The sequence below is a fragment of the Salvelinus sp. IW2-2015 genome, linkage group LG14 (genome assembly GCF_002910315.2).
Source record: "Salvelinus sp. IW2-2015 linkage group LG14, ASM291031v2, whole genome shotgun sequence".
NCBI classification, from domain to species: domain Eukaryota; kingdom Metazoa; phylum Chordata; class Actinopteri; order Salmoniformes; family Salmonidae; genus Salvelinus; species Salvelinus sp. IW2-2015.
The window spans coordinates 10,516,019-10,538,720 of NC_036854.1; the positions used below are offsets into that span (position 1 = coordinate 10,516,019).

At 44.5% G+C, this 22,702-nt stretch overlaps 1 protein-coding gene across 2 annotated transcripts in view; it reads right to left on the reverse strand.

Moving 5' to 3' along the window:
• Positions 1-22,702, reverse strand: part of LOC111973164 (mitogen-activated protein kinase kinase kinase 5-like) — a 72,314-nt gene that overhangs the window by 46,751 nt on the left and 2,861 nt on the right. Inside the window, exon 2 of one of the 2 annotated variants that reach the window (XM_024000420.2) lies at positions 3,601-3,740. In XM_024000420.2, coding sequence (XP_023856188.1) covers positions 3,601-3,740 — 140 coding nt within the window. Of the gene's footprint in view, positions 1-3,600; positions 3,741-22,702 lie in introns of those variants that run through there. The other variant, XM_024000421.2, reaches the window with a different exon arrangement.

The window sequence follows — 22,702 nt, forward strand, 5'->3', positions numbered from 1 at the left end:
TAGAGTTACGGTATATGACGTATGAATGAGTACTGTAGGGTATGTAAACATAAAGTGGCATAGTTTAAGTGGCTAGTGGTACATGTATTGCATAAAGATGGCAAGATGCAGTAGATGATATAGAGTACAGTATATATACATATGAGATGGTAATGTAGGGTATGTAAACATAGTATTAAGTGGCATTGCTTAAAGTGGCTAGTGGTACATTTTACATAATTTCCATCATTCCATTTTTAAAGTGGCTGGAGTTGAGTCAGTATGTTGGCAGCGGCCGCTAAATGTTAGTGGTGGCTGTTTAACAGTCTGATGGCCTTGAGATAGAAGCTGTTTTTCAGTCTCTCGGTCCCTGCTTTGATGCACCTGTACTGACCTCGCCTTCTGGATGATAGCGGGGTGAACAGCAGTGGCTTGGGTGGTTGTGTCCTTGATGATCTTTATGGCCTTTCCTGTGACATCGGGTGGTGTAGGTGTCCTGGAGGGCAGGTAGTTTTGCCCCTGGTGATGCGTTCTGCAGACCTCACTACCCTCTGGAGAGCCTTACGGTTGTGGGCGGAGCAGTTGCCGTACCAGGCGGTGATACAGCCCGACAGGATGCTCTCGATTGTGCATCTGTAGAAGTTTGTGAGTGCTTTTGGTGACAAGCCGAATTTCTTCAGCCTCCTGAGGTTGAAGAGGCGCTGCTGCGCCTTCTTCACAACGCTGTCTGTGTGGGTGGACCAATTCAGTTTGTCCGTGATGTGTACACCGAGGAACTTAAAACTTTCCACCTTCTCACTACTGACCCGTCGATGTGGATAGGGGGGTGCTCCCTCTGCTGTTTCCTGAAGCCACAATCATCTCCTTTGTTTTGTTGACGTTGAGTATGAGGTTATTTTCCTGACACCACACTCCGAGGCCCTCACCTCCTCCCTGTAGGCCGTCTCGTCGTTGTTGGTGATCAAGCCTACCACTGTAGTGTCATCCGCAAACTTGATGATTGAGTTGGAGCGTGCATGGCACGCAGTCGTGGGTGAACAGGGAGTACAGGAGAGGGCTCAGAACGCCACCCTTGTGGGGCCCCAGTGTTGAGGATCAGCGGGTGGAGATGTTGTTACCTACCCTCACCACCTGGGGGCCCGTCAGGAGTCCAGGACCCAGTTGACAGGGCTCGGGTCGAGACCCAGGGTCTCGAGCTTGATGACGAGTTTTGGAGGGGTACTATGGTGTTAAATGCTGAGCTGTAATCGATGAACAGCATTCTCACATGGGTATTCCTCTTGTCCAGATGGGTTAGGCAGTGTGCAGTGTGAGGTTTGCGAGATTGCGTCGTCTGTGACTATTGGTCGTAAGCAAATTGGAGTGGGTCTAGGGTGTCCGTAGGGTGGAGGTAATGGTCCTTGACTAGTCTCTCAAAGCACTTCATGATGACGGAGTGAGTGCTACGGCGGTAGTCGTTTAGCTCAGTTACCTAGCTTTCTTGGGAACAGGAACAATGGTGGCCCTCTTGAAGCATGTGGGAACAGCAGACTGGGATAAGGATTGATGAATATGTCCGTAAACACACAGCCAGCTGGTCTGCGCATGCTCTGAGGACGCGGCTGGAATGCCGTCTGGGCCTGCAGCCTTGCGAGGTTAACACGTTTAAATGTTTTACTCACCTCGCTCAGTAGAAGGAGAGCCCGCAGGTTTGAGTAGGGGCCGTGTCAGTGGCACTGTTGTCCTCAAAGCGGGACAAAAAGTTGTTTAGCCTGTCTGGGAGCAAGACATCCTGGTCCTCGACGGGGCTGTTTTCTTTTTGTAATCCGTGATTGACGTTAGACCCTGCCACATACCTCTTGTGTCTGAGCTGTTGAATTTCGACTCGATTTGTCTCTGTACTGAGACTTAGCCTGTTTGATTGCCTTGCGGAGAGAACTACACTGTTTGTTATCGGTCATGCTTCCGGTCACCTTGCCCTGGTTAAAAGCAGTGGTTCGCGCCTTTCAGTTTCCGCGAATGCTGCCGTCAATCCACGGTTTCTGGTTTGGAATGTTTATCGTTGCTGTGGGTACGACATCGTCAATGCAATCCTAATGAACTCGCTCACCGAATCAGCATATTCGTCAATATTGTTGTTGGACGCGATGCGGAACATATTCCAATCCGCCATTCGAAGCAGTCTTGAAGCGTGGATTCAGATTGGTCGGTCGGACCAGCCTGAACAGACCTGAGCCGGGAGCTGTTTGTTTGAGTTTTTGTTTGTAGGCTGGAACAACAAAATGGAGTCGTGGTCAGCTTTTCCGAAAGGGGGCGCGGGAGGCCTTATAAGCGTCGCGGAAATTAGTATAACAATGGTCTAGTGTTTTCCAGCCCTGGTAGCACAATCGATGATGCTGTAGATTTAGGGAGTTTGTTTTTAGATTAGCCTTGTTAAATCCCCAGCTACGATGAATGCAGCCTCAGGTGGTGTGGTTTCCACGTTTACAAAAAGATCGATAAAGTTCGTTCAGGGCCATCGATGTGTCTGCTTGGGGGGAATGTATAGACGGCTGTGATTATGATTGACGAGAATTCCCTTGGTAGATAATGCGGTCGACATTTGATTGTGAGGAGTTCTAGATCAGGTGAACAGAACGACTTGAGTTCTTGTGTGTTGTTATGATGATCACACACATTCTCGTTAATCATAAGGCATACCCCCGCCCCTCTTCTTACCGGAAGATGTTTGTTCTGTCGGCGCGATGCATGAAGAAACCAGCTGGCTGCACCGACTCGTTAGCGTCCCTTTGAGTTAGCCATGTTTCCGTGAAGCAGAGCACGTTGCAATCCCTGATGTCTCTCTGGAATGCTACCCGTGCTCGGATTTCATCAACCTTATTGTCAAGAGACTGGACATTGGGTAGAGTATGCTAGGAGTGGTGAGCGCGATGTGCCCGTCTCCGAACCTGAGACATCTCCTCTCGTGGAAGGCAAAACACTGGATCCGTTTCGGGAAAGTCATATTCCTGGTAGGAACGATGATGAGTTGACGTTAATCGTATATTCAGTAGTTCCTCCCGACTGTATGTAATGAAACCTAAGATTACCRGGGGTACCGATGTAAGAAATAACACGTAAAAAAACAAAATACTGCATATTTTCCAAGGAACATGAAGCGAGGCAGCCATCTCTTTTCGGCGCCGGAAGTTCAAACACAACAGCAATGATAGCTATTACATGTTCCCCACACACTCATATTCTAAATATAGACTGTGATCTTGTGCACTTAATGGCTTAAAAAGTATACGGAGAATAAAAAAGAAAATTAGTGCAAAATGAGCAAGATAAAACAACAAAACGGTTTGGCAGTTCAAAGGTTCTAAAATCAACCTCTCACCTTTCAAACATGACTCCCTCGAAATAACTGGCATATACATTTAAAAGAGTCCAATGTTAGTGAAGGAGCATCTCCTTTACTTATACCTTTGTCATTAACCCGATGAGCCTTGTTACATTAAATCCATTGTGGGAACATTAATGATTAATTTGAAGCGATGAGAAAATGACAGGCTGCAGATATGTTTACGTCAGGCCTGTGTGTGTGTGTGTGTGTGTGTGTGTGTGTGTGTGTGTGTGTGCGCACATGCCCATACAGCTTACCTGTAGGGACTGTAGCGAGTCGGAGTTGGTGTCACAGTACAGGATGATGTTGTTGGCCATGCTGAAGCTCTCCCTCACACCTAGGTGGTAGAACAGGGAGGGCTGGCGGAAAGCGTCCGTCATCTCCACTACAGCTATGTCTGGGAGGGACAGAGTAGGCCTGTTAGTAGTCTTAAAGGCCCAATGTAGTCGTTTTTATCTCCATATCAAATCATTTCTGGGTAACAATTAAGTACCTTACTYTGATTGTTTTCAATTAAATGGTCAAACAAAAATTGCTTCTTAGCAAAGAGCAATTTCTCAAGCAAGAATTTTGCTAGGACTGTCTAGGAGTGGTCAGAGTGGGGAGGGGAAAACTGAAAACTAGCTGTTATTGGCAGAGAGGTTTGAAACTCTTTCTTATTTGATGTCACCAGGCAGGCGAAAAAACTCCATCCCACCAAAGCAGGCTGAAATTTCAGGCGGTCTTTCCAAACAGCTCTTACACTAAAAGGGCATTATCATCATTTTCACAATTTCACAGTATAATTCCAACCTCATAGTTTGGAAATATATATAAAAACAGAGGAAAATCACATTTGACTGCACTGGGCCTTTAACACTGAACAACTGCCTGTAGTATAACATATGTTAAGCCTACAACATAGTTTCGTTACTAGTTTCGTCACATTTACAACAGTTTGTTTAGGTTTCATATGAAATCAGATTGATGGGACAATAATGGCCTGTACAATTGTTTTGGACTGAAGTAGAATATTTAATTTGCCCAAATGGTCCTTTTTAGACCAGACTGTGAGACATCACTAAAACTTCCAAAAGAAAAGGCCAAAATAACATTGTCTGGTAGTAAGCCTGGGGTGGGGTTCTTCCAGAAGTCCCTCTGGTAGCTCCCACTGACTGATAACTGCACAAACAAAACTGGGCTAGAACTGTGATGCAGTGTTTTGTAATGACAGAGCTCTCCAGAGAGATAATATTTAACAGACCCACCCCACCTTTTCATGTGCTTCCAAGTTTCCCCTTCCATGTCAACATACACATTACATATAGCTTAGTATAGAGCTTTTCATCCCTTCCGATGGAGCTCCCTTTCACTGTAATACCTGGGTTCCAGTCCACTTCAAACCCAACGCTATTCTCACTCATTGAGAACCAAACATCCACATAGACAGCCAACACCACAGGGATAATCAAAGCAAACAAGCAATCTATTTTAATATACATTCTAGTGTGTGTGTGCTACTGTGTTGTTATGCAAAAACAAGGTCCCAGTGGAGACAGCCTGGCTTGTTTTAGCAACATTTTCATTTTCATAGGGCCAGTCCCCCCAGGCAAGAGCGCAGTCCCTCCCACTCAGCAAGGACATGTAAATGCCACCAGGAAGTCGTTTCTTCTTACTGGGTCTTAAAGGCTCTGTTCAGGTGACACACTTTCATTACAACCCAAGAAGAAGTGATGTACGTGTGTAGGCCTAAAGTGATGCAGGCGATGGGCACTGTATTGTCTCCCAACAGGTGGAGCTAATTGATGTTGATGGAAACCTAGATATGCACCCTCGCCTCCCATGTGGCGCAGCGGTGTAAAGCCCTGCATCGCAGTGCTAGTGGTGCCACTACATATCCGGGTTTCGATCCCGGGCTGTGTCGCAGCCGGCCGCGACCGGGAGACCCATAAGGCGGCGCACAATTGGGGGTTAGTCGTCCGGGTTAGGGGAGGGTTTGYCCGGCCGGGATGTCCTTGTCCCACCGCGCTCTAGCGACTCCTGTGACGGGCCGGGCGCACGCACACTGACACGGTCGCCAGTTGTACGGTGTTTCCTCTGACACATTGGTGCGGCTGGCTTCCGGGTTAAGCGAGCAGTGTGTCAAGAAGCAGTGCGGCTTGGCAGGGTCGTGTTTCGGAAGGTGCATGGCTCTCGACCTTTGCTTCTCCCGAGTCCGTCCGGGAGTTGCAGCGATAGGACAAGATTGTAACTACCAATTATATATCACGAAAATGGGGTCATTTATATATATATATATATATATAAACAATGATATGTGCCTTCACAGAGGTTGACCTTTTAAGTGAGCACTTATTCTCACGACATCCCCTTAATTAGTCATCACTGAGACAACAGTTCCCTGTAAACTGCCCTGAGACTGCCACGCAGCTCCCCCAGGACTACATCACAGGCACAAAAGAAAAATCAGAGCCCACAGAGAGAAGCACGAGATTTTCCCTGTTAGTTAACACTATCAAGGTTTCCCTTTACTGTGGCAATTGTGATCAAATCAACATAATATTAGCCACTTTCAGTGCAACATATCAAAACAAAACAAACTATGCAAGACATTTTGTTGTAGGCAGAACGCATCTGAGTAGGATTCTACTGTCCACGACTCAGCCTGTACTCTATACAGACCGTGCGGCATAACCAATCAGAGCTGCAGTAGGCCTAAATGCAAATAGACCATTGCCAAATATGGATCTGTGCCATTTACTTTGAATTGGAGTGCTGTGGTCATGAGTAGATGCGCTTGTTTTGAGATCAAAGCAAAAGCTGCATGTAGCCACGTGTGTATATTTTGTTCATATCCTTTGCTAGTTAGCGAGTTACTAGCCCAGTTATAGATCATTTGAAGTCAGCAATAGGGGAGTGATTGCTTCCTACAAGAGCACAAAATGTGTGCATTTCTTGACATCTTTCAAAAAAGCTAGTCAGGTAAAGAGCTTTTTTTTTGTCAAAAGGGGCAGTGTTAAAGGCAGACGGTAGCATAATTTGTCTGATTCTCTGTAATAACGGTATGGGAATAATAATGCTTTTTATTTTGTAAAGTGGTTTCTTGTCTGAAGGACAAGTGGATAAACAGGCTAATGTCAAGCCCTGCATGTTTTTCTTTTCAAAAGTCTAATGGAATGTAGACCTACATTGAACACCACACATTAGCTGCTACTGTAGGCTGAATGATATAACAGCTATTTCCATGTTAAAATGTTAAGGGATGCATTTTCTCCATTGTTTTTTATGATAGGCCACCTCTGTTAGGCCTACATTATGTACAGTGTGAGGAAGAATACTGGATGAGGTCAAATGCCAGCATCTCCTCATTCCAGATAGTACAGGCTTGCTGTTGAATAATATATTACGGGACTCATTTATCCGCTAGCAGAGGGGCCCCCATCAATATTACATATGAGAGATGTGTTCATGTGAAAAGACCAGAGAACTGCAAATGTTTGATACCAGTGGTGGAGCCATCCATCTGTGTAGAAGTTAGAACGTCACAGACACTTCTATGAGGAAATGGGTAGGGTACATACAGCGCTATCCTTGGAACCCTCTGCCTTGTAAAGGATTAGGTATGAGCCAGGGGAAAATATTAGCTTACATAGGGCAGGGCTTATATGAATGATGATTTCGGAAAAATGTGAACATATGGAAAATGTGGTAGACACAGAGAATGAGAGTCTTGTACTAGAGAGTAAGAGGAGACATGAGTGGCCTCCTTGACTTAAGAGCTCCTCAGCTCTCAGCTGACAACACTGAGGTGTCTGGTGAGGCATGATACAGTACTGTACACTTGACTGCATTATGCACAGTTGTACTGGCACTTTGTTTTAAAAGTACGGTTTAAAGAGTGCTGGTATAAGAGAGACTTGATAGAAAATATGGATTTGAGTTTAGGGAATAGATGCAGCATCGATGGGTTATAAGTGTTAGTGGTGATAAACTAGCCAATTATCAACAGCCAACTCTCGAAACATGAATAGTTGGTGATAAACAACTCTGCACACAAAAGTGATGTAGGCCATGTACGTAAGTCCTTGTTTTTCTGTTGTATTTGAATCTTCAAAACAAGGTTAGAAGTAGAACACCTGAGTGTCTCAACTGTGACACATGAGCGGTCATAATCTGCCACCCCCTTTGTTGGCACTGCCCATTTCACACATCTTCCCCAGTGTTGATCTTTTCCAAAGAACAGAACAGTGAACAACAAAACAGAAGGAGGAAATGGGGCTCTGGGAATAGTGGAGGAACATTGTGTGAGTTCTTGGTGCCCTTGCCTTTTACTGAGTACTATTCTCTGACGTCTATCCATTTACTGACAGAAAAAAAAGAAAAAGAAATGTTTCATTTCCCTTCTCAGAACAACGCACAGACACACAATGAGTGAGGACAGACTGCAGCTCTTATTCATACTCTGTGTCCTCAACTATTCCTTGAACTTGACAGCTACTGCTGCAGTCGTGACTCCCGGTAATACAGCGTTGAATATATCTGAGACTGATGCTCTTCTTTTCACTAAGAACATTTACTGATACTTATTCTGATGAACAACACTAAATCACTCAGCGAACCCCCCAAAAAATCACAAAAAACATTGTTGCTGCTTTGTCAATTATGTAGACCCATTTTAACTCCTTGCCTGTTGTTCGTAAACACACAGTGGGAGTGGTCAGTCACCTCTGGCTTGACCAGGCTGTGCCTATACAACTCTCCTTTGGACCAAAATGAGGTGGGGAAAAACCTAAACAAGATAGAAGTAGGCTAATATATGTTCTGATTGCTTTCTAATCCAGTTTATACCTCCTACTGGTGGAATCACCATTTTACCTCTGTAGGAGTGTTACTGGTCAATCAGAAAAAGGACAGAGGGATTAGATTCCCTCTTTTACTCCATGCCAAAGAGTGTGCCCACCTAGCAGGTGTCTGGGAGACAAATAATAATGTATTATAAATCCATGGAGCTATGCAAACACTTGCATGAATACATATCGAATCCAAGATGGCGTAGCAGTCAGATGTCCTTTGTCCTCGTCCTGTCCCGTGTATATATTTTTTATATATTTTTCTTCGCATTTCTTTTTATATATATATTTTTTCTTCTTAAAAACTCAACTTCAAAACACTCTCCTGCAACCTACCTCACCAAATGTGGTGCGGATCTGTTTTTTTTTCTCCTCAAAGGTATTATTCACCTCGTATCCGAAATCTACAACAGAAGCTAGCCAGAAGTTAGCCAGCTCACAAGCTAACGTGAGTAGTTCAGCTAACCACAGCTAGCGCTTATCAGCTATCCTTTAGGGCTCGGAAAACTATTGCCAGTTTTGTACAACGCGCCTCAGACCAGAGCATACCAGACCTATTTTCTCTCCATATCCCGGATTTTTACCGCAAGCTCTGGACATTTACACCTGGATCTTGCAAACTAAGCTGCTATCCGAGTGACTATTGGCTAAATCAATTCCGGAGCAAACACCAATTATCCGGAGCTAGCCAGCTGAAGAGTTCCATCAGCCACTCCTGGGCTACAATCACCTATCCGGACCCGTTTTACTGCCGATGGCGAGCCCCACCGGGCTTCACGACTGGGATACCGACGTTATCTGCCCGAGGGAGTTATTCATCTAGCAGAAGTTAGCCAGCTCACAAGCTAACGTGAGTAGTTCAGCTAACCACAGCTAGCGCTTATCAGCTATCCTTTAGCTCGGAAAACTATTGCCAGTTTTGTACAACGCGACTCAGACCAGAGCATACCAGACCTATTTTCTCTCCATATCCCGGATTTTTACCGCAAGCTCTGGACATTTACACCTGGATCTTGCAGCTAACTAGCTGCTATCCGAGTGACTATTGGCTAACATCAATTCCGGAGCAAACACCAATTCCCGGAGCTAGCCAGCTGAAGAGTTCCATCAGCCACTCCTGGGCTACAATCACCTATCGGGACCCGTTTTACTGCCGATGCGGAGCCCCACCGGGCCTTCACGACTGGGATACCGATGTTATCTGCCCGAGGGAGTTATTCATCTAGCCAGAAGTTAGCCAGCTCACAAGCTAACGTGAGTAGTTCAGCTAACCACAGCTAGCGCTTATCAGCTATCCTTTAGCTCGGAAACTATTGCAGTTTTGTAAACGCGACTCAGACCAGAGCATACCAGACCTATTTTCTCTCCATATCCCCGGATTTTTACGGCAAGCTCTGGACATTTACACCTGGATCTTGCAGCTAACTAGCTGCTATCCGAGTGACTATTGGCTAACATCAATTCCGGAGCAAACACACTTATCCCGGAGCTAGCCAGCTGAAGAGTTCCATCAGCCACTCCTGGGCTACAATCACCTATCCGGACCCGTTTTACTGCCGATGCGGAGCCCCACCGGGCCTTCAGACTGGGATACCGACGTTATCTGCCCGAGGGAGTTATTCAACTGGCCCCTCCATCGCGACGTAACCTGAACGCCCATATGCTAACTGCGGCCCGCTAATCGTTAGCTGTCTTGAGCATATCGGCTGCTATCTGAACAGGTCTATCGAACAATCTTACGCCGCGGGCTAGCTTAGTGGAGGCCTCACTGCTCCATCTACGGCTGCCCCTGGACACTATGATCACTTGGCTACATAGCTGATGCTTGCTTGACTGTCCATTAATTCACGGTACTCCATTCCGTTTATTTGTGTTTTATCTGTCGGCTCTGCGCTTTAACTCAGGATCTGTGTGTAGTTAATCCGACCCTCTCTGCCTAGCCGTCGCCATTTTTACCTGCTGCTGCTGTGTTAACTGACTAGCTGCTGTTATCTCACCTGTTGTTTTAGCTAGCTCTCCCAATCAAGACCTGCAATCACTTTATGCCTTATTGTATGTCTCCCTCAAATATCAATATGCCTTGCATACTGTTGTTCAGGCTAGTTATCATTGTTTTGGTTTGCAATGGACCCGTAGTTCCACTCTCCGTACCTCAGATACCTCCTTTGTCCCACCCCCACACATGCGGTGACCTCACCCATTGAGACCAGCATGTCCAGAGATACAACCTCTCTTATCATCACCCAGTGCCTGGGCTTGCCTCCGCTGTACCCACGACCCACCATACCCCTGTCTGCACATTATGCCCGAATCTATTCTACCACGCCCATAAATCTGCTCCTTTTATTCTTTGTCCCAACGCTCTAGGCGACCAGTTTTGATAGCCTTTAGCCGCACCCTCATCCTACTACTCCTCTGTTCCTCGGGTGATGTGGAGGTAAACCCAGGCCCTGCATGTCCCCAGTCACCCTCATTTTTTGACTTCTGTGATCGAAAAAGCCTTGGCCTCATGCATGTCAACATCAGAAGCCTCCTCCCTAAGTTTGCCTTACTCACCGCTTTAGCACACTCTGCCAACCCTGATGTCCTTGCCGTGTCCGAATCCTGGCTTAGGAAGGCCACCAAAAATTCTGAGATTTCCATACCCAACTATAACACTTTCCGTCAAGATAGAACTGCCAAAGGGGGAGGAGTTGCAATCTCCTGCAGAGATAGCCTGCAAAGTTCTGTCATACTTTCCAGGTCTATGCCAAACAGTTCGAACTTCTAATTTTAAAAATTAATCTCTCCAGAAATAAGTCTCTCACTGTTGCGCCTGCTACCGACCCCCCTCAGCTCCCAGCTGTGCCCTGGACACCATCTGTGAATTGATCGCTCCCCATCTAGCTTCAGAGTTTGTTCTGTTAGGTGACCTAAACTGGGATATGCTTAACACCCGGCAGTCCTACAATCCAAGCTTGATGCCCTCAATCTCACACAAATCATCAAGGAACCCCCAGGTACAACCCTAAATCCGTAAACATGGGCACCCTAATAGACATTATCCTGACCAACCTGCCTCCAAATACACTCTGCTGTCTTCAATCAAGATCTCAGTGATCACTGCCTCATTGCCTGTATCCGCCACGGGTCCGCGGTCAAACGACCACCCCTCATCACTGTCAAACGCTCCTAAAACACTTCTGCGAGCAGGCCTTTCTAATCGACCTGGCCCGGGTACCTGGAAGGATATTGACCTCATCCCGTCAGTTGAGGATGCCTGGTCATTCTTTAAATGTTACTTCCTCACCATATTAGACAAGCATGCTCCGTTCAAAAAATGCAGAACCAAGAACAGATATAGCCCTTGGTTCACTCAGACCTGACTGCCCTCGACCAGCACAAAAACATCCTGTGGCGAACTGCAATAGCATCGAAGAGCCCCCGCGATATGCAACTGTTCAGGGAAGTCAGGAACCAATACACGCAGTCAGTCAGGAAAGCAAAGGCCAGCTTTTTCAAGCAGAAATTTGCATCTGTAGCTCTAACTCCAAAAAGTTCTGGGATACTGTAAAGTCCATGGAGAACAAGAGCACCTCCTCCCAGCTGCCCACTGCACTGAGGCTAGGTAACACGGTCACCACCGAAAATCCGTGATAATCGAAGACTTCAACAAGCATTTCTCAATGGCTGGCCATGCCTTCCTCCTGGCGACTCCAACTTGGCAAACAGCCCCGCCCCCTCCGCTGTACTCGCCCAAGCCTCCCCAGCTTCTCTTTACCCAAATCCAGATAGCAGATGTTCTGAAAGAGCTGGAAAACCTGGACCCATACAAATCAGCTGGGCTTGACAATCTGGACCCCTATTTCTGAAACTGTCCGCCGCCATTGTCGCACCCCCTATCACCAGCCTGTTCAACCTCTCCTTCGTATCATCTGAGATCCCAAGGATTGGAAAGCTGCCGCGGTCATCCCCCTCTTCAAAGGGGGAGACACCCTGGACCCAAACTGTTACAGACCTATATCCATCCTGCCCTGCCTATCTAAGGTCTTCGAAAGCCAAGTCAACAAACAGATCACTGACCATTTCGAATCCCACCGTACCTTCTCCGCTGTGCAATCCGGTTTCCGAGCCGGTCATGGGTGCACCTCAGCCACGCTCAAGGTACTAAACGATATCATAACCGCCATCGATAAAAGACATTACTGTGCAGCCGTCTTCATCGACCTGGCCAAGGCTTTCGACTCTGTCAATCACCATATTCTTATCGGCAGACTCAGTAGCCTCGGTTTTTCTAATGATTGCCTTGCCTGGTTCACCAACTACTTTGCAGACAGAGTTCAGTGTGTCAAATCGGAGGGATGTTGTCCGGTCCTCTGGCAGTCTCTATGGGGTACCACAGGGTTCAATTCTCGGGCCGACTCTTTTCTCTGTATACATCAATGATGTTGCTCTTGCTGCGGGCGATTCCCTGATCCACCTCTACGCAGACGACCACATTCTATATACTTCCGGCCCTTCCTTGGACACTGTACTATCTAACCTCCAAACGAGCTTCAATGCCATACAACACTCCTTCCGTGGCTCCAACTGCTCTTAAACGCTAGTAAACCAAATGCATGCTTTTCAACGTTCGCTGCCTGCACCCGCACGCCCGACTAGCATCACCACCCTGGACGGTTCCGACCTAGAATATGTGGACATCTATAAGTACCTAGGTGTCTGGCTAGACTGCAAACTCTCCTTCCAGACTCATATCAAACATCTCCAATCCAAAATCAAAGCAAGAATCGGCTTTCTATTCCGCAACAACCTCCTCCTCACACGCCAACTTACCCTAGTAAAACTGACTATCCTACCGATCCTCGACTTCGGCGATGTCATCTACAAAATAGCTTCCAATATCTACTCAGCAAACTGGATGCAGTTTATCACAGTGCCATTCGTTTTGTTACTAAAGCACCTTATACGACCCACACTGCGACCTGTATGCCCTAGTCGGCTGGCCCTCGCTACATGTTCGTCGTCAGACCACTGGCTCCAGGTCATCTACAAGGCTATGCTAGGTAAAGTGCGCCTTATCTCAGTTCACTGGTTACGATGGCTACACCCACCGCACAACGCGCTCCGCAGGTGTATCTCACTGATCATCCCTAAAGCAAAAACCTCATTTGGCGCTTTCCTTCCAGTTCTCTGCTGCCTGCGACTGGAACGAATTGCAAAAATCTCTGAAGTTGGAGACTTTTATCTCCCTCAACAACTTTAAAAATCTGCTATCGAGCAGCTAACCGATCGCTGCAGCTGTACATAGTCCATCTGTAAACTACCACCCAATTTACCTACCTCACCCCCCATACTGCTTTTATTTATTTACTTTTCTGCTCTTTCACACCAGTATCTTCTTCTTGCACATGATCATCTGATGTTTTCACTCCAGTGTTAATCTGCTAAATTGTAATTATTCGATTTATTGCCTACTCATGCCTTTTGCACACATTGTATATAGATTCTCTTTTTTTCTAACCATGTTATTGACTTGTTTATTGTTTACTCCATGTGTAACTCTGTGTTGTCTGTTCACACTGCTATGCTTTATCTTGGCCAGGTCGCAGTTGCAAATGAGAACTTTGTTCTCAACTAGCCTACCTGGTTAAATAAAGGTGAAAAAAAAATAAAAAAAATAAAAAAGTCTTGATTTCTCATGAAATGCTTCCATTCACAGACTTTCCTTTTTTTTTTATTTTTAAACAAGCCAGACAATGTGTACCATTTCCTCTTCAAACAGCCTCAGGAAAAACACATAAACAGCTCAAGTCGGAAGTTTACATACACCTTAGCCAAATACATTTAAACTCAGTTTTTTCACAATTCCTGACATTCAATCCTGGTAAAAATGCCCTGTTTTAGGTCAGTTAGGATCACCACTTTATTTTAAGAATGTGAAATTCAGAATAATAGTAGAGAGAATTATTTATTTCAGCTTTTATTTCTTTCATTCACATTCCCAGTGGGTCAGAAATTTACATTCACTCAATTAGTATTTGGCTAGCATTGCCTTTATAATTGTTGCAGGTTGCCATTCCACAGCTTCCCACAATAATTTGCCTGGAATTTTGGCTCATTCCTCCTGAACACAGCTGGTGTAACTGAGTTTGGGTTTCTAGGCCTCCTGCTCGCACACGCTTTTTCAGTTCTGCCAACAAATTTTCTATAGGATTGAGCGTCAGGGCTTTGTGATGGCCACTCCAATACCTTGACTTTTGTTGTCCTTAAGCCATTTTGCCACAACTTTGGAAGTATGCTTGGGGTCAATGTCCATTTGGAAGACCATTTGCGACCAAGCTTGAACTTCCTGACTGATGTTTTGAGATGTTGCTTCAATATATCAGATCATTTTCATTTCTCATGATTCCATCTATTTTGTGAAGTGCACCAGTCCCTCCTGCAACAAAGCACCCCCACAACATGATGCTGCCGCCCCGTGCTTCACGGTTGGATGGTTTTCTTCGGCTTGCAAGCCTCCCCCTTTTTTCCTCCAAACATAACATGGTCATATATGGCCAAACAGTTCTATTTTTGTTTCATCGGACCAGAGGACATTTCTCCAAAAAGTACGATCTTTGTCCCCATGTGCAGTTGCAAACCGTAGTCTGGCTTTTTAATGGCGGTTTGGGAGCAGTGGTTTCTTCCTTGCTGAGCGGCCTTTCAGGTTATGTCGATATAGGACTCGTTTTACTGTGTATATAGATACTTTTGTACCTGTTTCCTCCAGCATCTTCACAAGGTCCTTTGCTGTTGTTCCGTGATTGATTTGCACTTCTCGCACCAAAGTACGTTCATCTCTAGGAGACAGAACGCGTCTCCTTCCTGAGCGGTATGACGGCTGCGTGGTCCCATGGTGTTTATACTTGCGTACTATTGTTTGTACAGATGAACGTGGTACCTTCAAGCGTTTGGAATTTGCTCCCAAGGTTGAACCAGACTTGTGGATGTCTACAATTTTTTTCTGAGGTCTTGGCTGATTTATTTTGATTTTAGCCTATCAGTAGCTTCTAAAGCCATGACATCATTTTCTGGAATTTTCCAAGCTGTTTAAAGGTACAGTCAACTTAGTGTATGTAAACTTCTGACCCACTGGAAATGTGATACATTGAATTATAAGTCAAATAATCTGTCTGTAAACAATTGTTGGAAAAATGACTTGTGTCATCCACAAAGTAGATGTCCTAACCGACTTGCCAAAACTAAAAACGAGTTTTAATGACTCCAACCTAAGTGTATGTAAACTTCCGACTTCAACTGTATATACTCTCATTGACCAGTTTATTAGGTACACCACCCTGTTCACAAAAATGGTTAACTCCTACAGACAGTGAGTCACGTGGCTGTGGCTTGCTACATAAAGCAGGCAGACAGGCATTGAGGTATTCAGTTACTGTTTGATTGAACGTTAGAATGGGCAAAACGAGTGACCTAAGTGACTTTGAGCGTGGTATGATCGACGGTGCCAGGGGTGCCGGTTCCTGTATCTCAGAAACGCCTGGCCTCCTGGGCTTTTTCACGCACAACAGTCTTTAGGGTTTACAAAAAACATCCAGTCAGCAGCAGTCCTGTGGGCGAAAACAGCTCGCTGATGAGAGAGGTTAAAGGAGAATGGCAAGAATCATGCAAGCGAACAGGCGGGCCACAAACAAACGGCACAATACAACAGTGGTGTGCAGAATGGCATCTCGGAACCCGCAACTCGTCGGTCCTTGTCGACCACACTGGTTTCTACTCCTACCAGCTAAAAACAAGAAGAAGCGGCTCCAGTGGACACGTGATCACCAACACTGGACAATTGAGGAGTGGAAAAACATTGCCTGGTCCAACGAATCCTGGTTCCGGTTGCAAGAAAAACTGTAAGAGTAACGTTACATTCCCATATTTAATTTATATTTTGAAGATTTCAAGCGTATCCCCCCAAAAATTCCTGTAACTCTACTTCAAGCATATCTTTTGACCACCCACAGTGAATAAATGCCAGCGAGACATACACAAGATGAGAACACTTGAGAATGTAATTATTTCAGATTGTAGTAAGAAAATTCTCAGGCCTTTGTTGAGAATTTGAGCATTTGGCGTCGCGCCATGGTGGATGGATGATTGAATGACTGAAGCTTAATCATTCATTTCTCAGCACATTCTGCTCAGTGATAATCCATCTATTCATTATCAAACTATGACAGTGTTGAGTGAAGACATCACTGTCTAGCCATCCATGATGTGTACTTTCCCCTTATCACTCAGGAGGAAAGAGGAGAGTTTACTAGCGCGCCAGTGTAATGGATTTCCCTGGAGCTCAGCCTCACTGAGGAGGACGCAGGACGGAACAACCCCATAGTGGAAGAATGACGGTCCCTAGTCTCCACTGCAGTTTTCTTTTCCCCAAAGATGCAATAGTACCTTGTGTCTGATAATGACCGTGCTCGAAGGGGCCAGTGGTGACTTAAGCCCAGAGAAATGTGAATGTCCTGTGCCAAAATTCCAAAAACAGCAGAGTTCTCGGAGACCTCTATCTGCAGAGTGTGCTCCGTTCACATGCCATTATGTTTCCCTGCGGTCAAATTGAAGCGGAATTGAAGAGGGAACTACCAGTGCATTATGATGTCCTACAATCAGTCAAGAAAAATCTATGGGACTAATATTCAATTCACACAGCATCCAGTGTTGCTAGCTGCTTCCAGGAAGCAATTTAACCACTCAGACATGTATTGTTATTTTCAGATCAGGTTTGTTGGCCCATGAAACCAAACCAGTTAAAAGAGGCTTAAGTGCCCAAATTGGGTTCAGTGTTGTTATGCAAAAACAATCGAAGGAATAAGACACTGTGTTGGTGTTTAAATTGAGCATGTCGTGCCTGATTCTATAAATAAACCCAGCCATAGGAAAGCATGCAGGGTACTTTTACAATGGTTAATCAGCTGGTTGGAAGCCTTGCCCAAAAATAAGAAATACTACTTTATTTTTAGAAATGAGTGCAATATGCAGGAAAGAGACAAACCCCAGCTCTGACTGGAAGGGAGAGTAACTTGTCAGTAGCACCAGTGCCTTCGGTAGAAGGAATCCTCGGCATCTGGTAGTTTAGTTTCTGTTCACACTAGCATATTTCAGAGAGTGAGTAGTGAGTGCCATGGCCCAAGGGGAAAGTGTAAGAACAGAATGTGAATTGATCCCATCCAAACACAAGGAGCTGCCTGGTCACTACAGTGCCAGTTGCCAAGATTTGCCTTACACTTCCTGATTGGCCTCTTGTTAAAGAAACAAACTAAACGGAACTTGTTTTTAACAACAGCACTTTATGTCTCAACGTAATTCCATTTAACGTGAAGGATACTAATATACAAAGTGATCACCTGGCAATAACGAAATACAGCACCAAGATACCTTTGTGAGGTCACGCAATAGTCTCTCCCTGCCAACATCTACAGGTCATAACTACTCCCTTGCCCTACTGCCAACTGCTGCTGGGAAATGTGACACCACATACCCCAAACTGCAGATAAAACCTGACAGAGTGCTTTGGTCAACCAGTGCTTCTGTACCACTCTATTTTTCTGAAGATAACATGGATTTTTTTCTGTTCCTTTCCAGTAAAGACTGGATTCCCTGGAAAGTAGTGTGGTTGGTGATCCAATTTCTCCTGACCTAATGCTTTCTGGCCCACATGGGCAGCCAGCGTACACATGAACATGGATAAACAACTTAGTAGACAACCAATAGGAGCAGAGAGTGACAGCTGCCAGCCAGCCTTCAGGTCAGACCAGAGTGCATGTGGGATCTTGTGGTGGAATCCTTTGGCAGGGAAAACAATGCTGAATGTGGTGTGTGTAGGCCTATCCTGTAATGTTGAGTGACTTATAACCTTTGAACCCAGTATATACTCTATAGATACTTCTCCAAAATATAATTCTCTATCAAAGGACACACTCTTGACTATATATTCAATCTTTTGTCTCATGTGACACCACATCGTTTGGGGAGAGTTGTTCCTTCCAGATGACCTCTACTGTACATCACAACAGTTTGACTGTTTCCTTTATGACAGCCTCCAGTGATATGGTGCTGAAGTTCAGTACTTCATTTTGGGACAAACTGAAATGAGGAGAGACTGTGGGTGAAACATCCAGGCTTTCGTCTCCAGAGATTTACATGGTAGGATTTGGGATGTCATGGATACAGACTCTCAAAAGGACAAACACTCGAGCAACTGAATGGAACACACACTGGGTCCCTGGTGTGAGAAGACACGGTGTACAGGCTTGTCGTCTAGTTCGCACAGTCAGACAGCCAATGGTTCAGTTCAGCTCACAGCAGAGCCACTTTAGCTGAGGGGTAAACAAACACTTATACCAAGGTAATACTGTTCTCGGAATCACCATGGACTCATAAACACTATTGTCCTCCATCCAAATTACACAGACATGTGATATAATGATCAACCATGACGGTACTTTCCTGCATGCCATAGCTATGGCTCATACTGCTTCCCGGCAGTTACAGGTGGCAGTCAGTGCAAGAGTGTTGTCCTTTGGGGACCAACATACAGTAAAGGCAAAGAATTATCCATTTATTTGTATCCATTTTTATCCATTATCCATTTAAAACCATGACCCTTTTTAACAGTAGCCTACACCACTGGCTCACTTCATTAGGATGAATGTGTGCTTTGACCTTTATCTATTGAGCTGATGGGGTTAGGTCAATAGCCACTGCTGTGTTTACTCAGCGAGGTCACAACATGTGAACATTTTATGTGGATCTGAACAGCTATTTGATGTACTGTGAAAATGTGCTTCCACCTGCACATTGCTGATGCACTTATTTACATGTTCTGTGAATGCTCCCTTCTTATGAGGTAAGCACTGTCATTCAGAATGTGGTAGTTCAACTTTTCCAAATAAGGAGTAAAGCGGACAAGCCTCTAGTTCATTGTATACAAAAGCTAGAGTTATTTCTTGTTTCTTGTGTTCCATGATTCCATCCCTAACATGTCCTGTTGTAGGAACACGATAAAGAAGTTGGCAATGTTTAAGAAGCTTCTGTCAGTCATCTCAATAAAGCTTGTGTTCATTTAACAGATACAAAAGTGGTTTCCACAGAGGCCCATTTGAATTCCACAGAGGCCCTGTGGAAAATAGCCAAACTAAAAAAAAAGGGGGGAAATTGAGTTCTGTTTACACAACCAACAATGTTTTGACAACCGAAAATCCTTTTAGCTATGATGTCAGCTAAGTCTATACAACACGGGTGTTTTAACATTTACTTCACTGAGAAAATGCCCTATTGTATTATGGAATATTACCATGGAGAATATGTCATTAGTGTTATTACTGTGTATTTTATGCGTGTCAGGGATACAACTGCATTAGCTATATACAGTTGCGGCCAAAAATATTGGCACCCTTGCACTTTTCTTAAATAATTCCCTATTTCTTCTAAAATAAGTTTGGTCACCACACAATATTATTAGATTTTTAAGATTGCAGAACCAATTTTATTTTTGTAAACTTAAGTATACGATTTGAATTTACAAAATAAAGAACAATGGCATGAACAAAAATAATTGGCTCCAACGGAACTAGTACTTGGTTGCACAGCGTTTGGCCAAGATAATTGCAGACAAACGGTTCTTGTAGCCATCAATGAGCCTGCTGCACCTTTCTACTGGCAATTTGGACCACTCATAAGCAGCAAACTGCTTTAATTTTTCAGTGCTTAAGAGGCGCCCTCCACCAACTGCTGTTTTCAGCTCTCGCCATAGGTTTTGGATGTGTTTCAGATTTAGACTCTTTGCTGGCCACTCCAGAACATTCCAGCATCTCCTCTGGGGCAGCAGATAGCCTAGCAGGTAAGAGATTTGGGCCAGTAACTGAAAGGTTTGAATCCCAGAGCTGACTAGGTGAAGAATCTGTCGATGTGCCTTTGAGCAAGGCATTTAACCATAATTGCTCCTGTAATTCAGATAAGAACATCTGCTAAGTGACTCAAATAAAAAAATGTCTTCTTGAACCATTTCTGTGTGCTTTTTGATGTGTGTTTTGGGTTGTTGTCCCGCTGGAAGACCAACAACCTTTAATGGTTCCCCATGTTTTTGGACACTAGGTTTAACATTGGACTCCAAAACACCTAATCATCTTCTGTTTCATGATGCCTTGCGTAAGTTCAATGCCCTCAGTACCAGAGCAGCAAAGCAACCCCACAGCATTATCAAGCCTTCCAAATATTTGATTGTTCTTTTCATTGAATACTTCATTTGGTCATCAGTAAACACAGTGCTGATCTGTATTGCCAAAGAGCTATAATTTTGTTTCATTGGTCATTGGTCCACATTTCCCCCAGGATTTAGGTTTGTTTCGGTGGGTTTCTGAGAAGTTCAATCAGGCTTTATTGTGTCTCTTTCAGCAGTGGGGTCTCCTATATTTACCAATGACCAAATGAAGCATTCAACGAAAAGAACACCCACCCTAAAATCAAACATGGGGAAGGTTTGATAATGCTGTGAGGTTGCTTTTCTGCCTCTTGTACTGGGGGCATTACATGTGTGCAAGACATCATGAAATCAGGAGATTATCAAGGTGTTTCAGAGTGCAATGTTCAACCCGGTGTCCAAAAACATTGTATCTGTTGATGGTCGTGTGTTTTCCAGCAAGTCAACAACCCCAAACGCAGATCGAAGCACCCTGGAATGGTCCAAGAGGGGGAAAAAAGACTGTTGGTCAGCAAAGAGCACAGATCGGAATCACATCCTTAACCTACGGTGAAAACAGCAGTCGGTGGAGGGAAGTAATAGAGCAGTTTTCTGCTGAAGAGTGGGTCAAATAGCCAGTAGAAATGTGCAGCAAGTTCATTGATGGCTACAATAAGCATTTGTTGGCAGTTATTTTGGCCAAAGGCTTTGCAACCAAGTACTAGCTCCGGGGTGCCAATAATCTTATCCATGCCATGTCTTTACAAAAAAAAAAATGGTTCTGCAATGTTGAAAATCCAATAACAAGGTGTGGAGTAGAGGTCGACCGATTAATCGGAATGGCCGATTAGTTCGGGCCGATTTCAAGTTTTCATAACATTCGGAAATATCGATTTGGCCCATATATTATTATTATTTTTTACTCCTTTATTTAACTAGGCAAGTCAGTTAAGAACACATTCTTATTTTCAATGACGGCCTAGGAACAGTGGGTTAACTGCCTTGTTCAGGGGCAGAACGGCAGATTTTTACTTTGTCAGCAAGGGGATTCAATCTTGCAACCTTACGGTTAACTAGTCCAACGCTCTAACCACTTGATTACATTGCACTCCACGAGGAGCCTGCCTGTTACGCGAATGCAGTAAGAAGCCAAGGTAAGTTGCTAGCTAGCATTAAACTTATCTTATAAAAAACAATCAATCAATCAATCATAATCACTAGTTAACTACACATGGTTGATGATATTACTAGTTTATCTAGCGTGTTCTGCGTTGCATATAATCGATGCGGTGGCAATCGTGAAAAAGGACTGTCGTTGCTCCAACATGTACCTAACCATAAACATCAATGCCTTTCTTAAAATCAATACACAAGTATATATTTTTAAACCTGCATATTTAGTTAATATTGCCTGCTAACATGAATTTCTTTTAACTAGGAAAAATGGTGTCWRTTCTCTTGCAACAGAGTCAGGGTATATGCAGTAGTTTGGACCGCCTAGCTCATTGCAAACTGTGTGAAGACTATTTCTTCCTAACAAAGACAGCCAACTTCGCCAAACGGGGGATGATTTAACAAAAGCGCATTTGCGAAAAGAGCACAATCGTTGCACGACTGTACCTAACCATAAACATCAATGCCTTTCTTAAAATCAATACACAGAAGTATATATTTTTAAACCTGCATATTTAGCTAAAAGAAATCCAGGTTAGCAGGCAATATTAACCAGGTGAAATTGTGTCACTTCTCTTGCGTTCATTGCACGCAGAGTCAGGGTATATGTAACAGTTTGTGCCGCCTGGCTCGTTGCGAACTAATTTGCCAGAATTTTACGTAATTATGACATAACATTGAAGGTTGTGCAATGTAACAGGAATATTTAGACTTATGGATGCCACCCGTTAGATAAAATACGGAACGGTTCCGTATTTCACTGAAAGAATAAACGTTTTGTTTTCGAGATGATAGTTTCCGGATTCMACCATATTAATGACCTAAGGCTCGTATTTCTGTGTGTTATTATGTTATAATTAAGTCTATGATTTGATAGAGTAGTCTGACTGAGCGATGGTAGGCACCAGCAGGCTTATAAGCATTCATTCAAACAGCACTTTCGTGCGTTTTGCCAGCAGCTCGTCGCTGTGCTTCAAGCATTGCGCTGTTTATGACTTCAAGCCCATCAACTCCCGAGATTAGGCTGGTGTAACCGATGTGAAATGGATAGCTAGTTAGCGGGGTGTGCGTATATAGCGTTTCAAACGTCACTCGCTCTGAGACTTGTAGTAGTTGTTCCCCTTGCTCTGCATGGGTAACGCTGCTTCG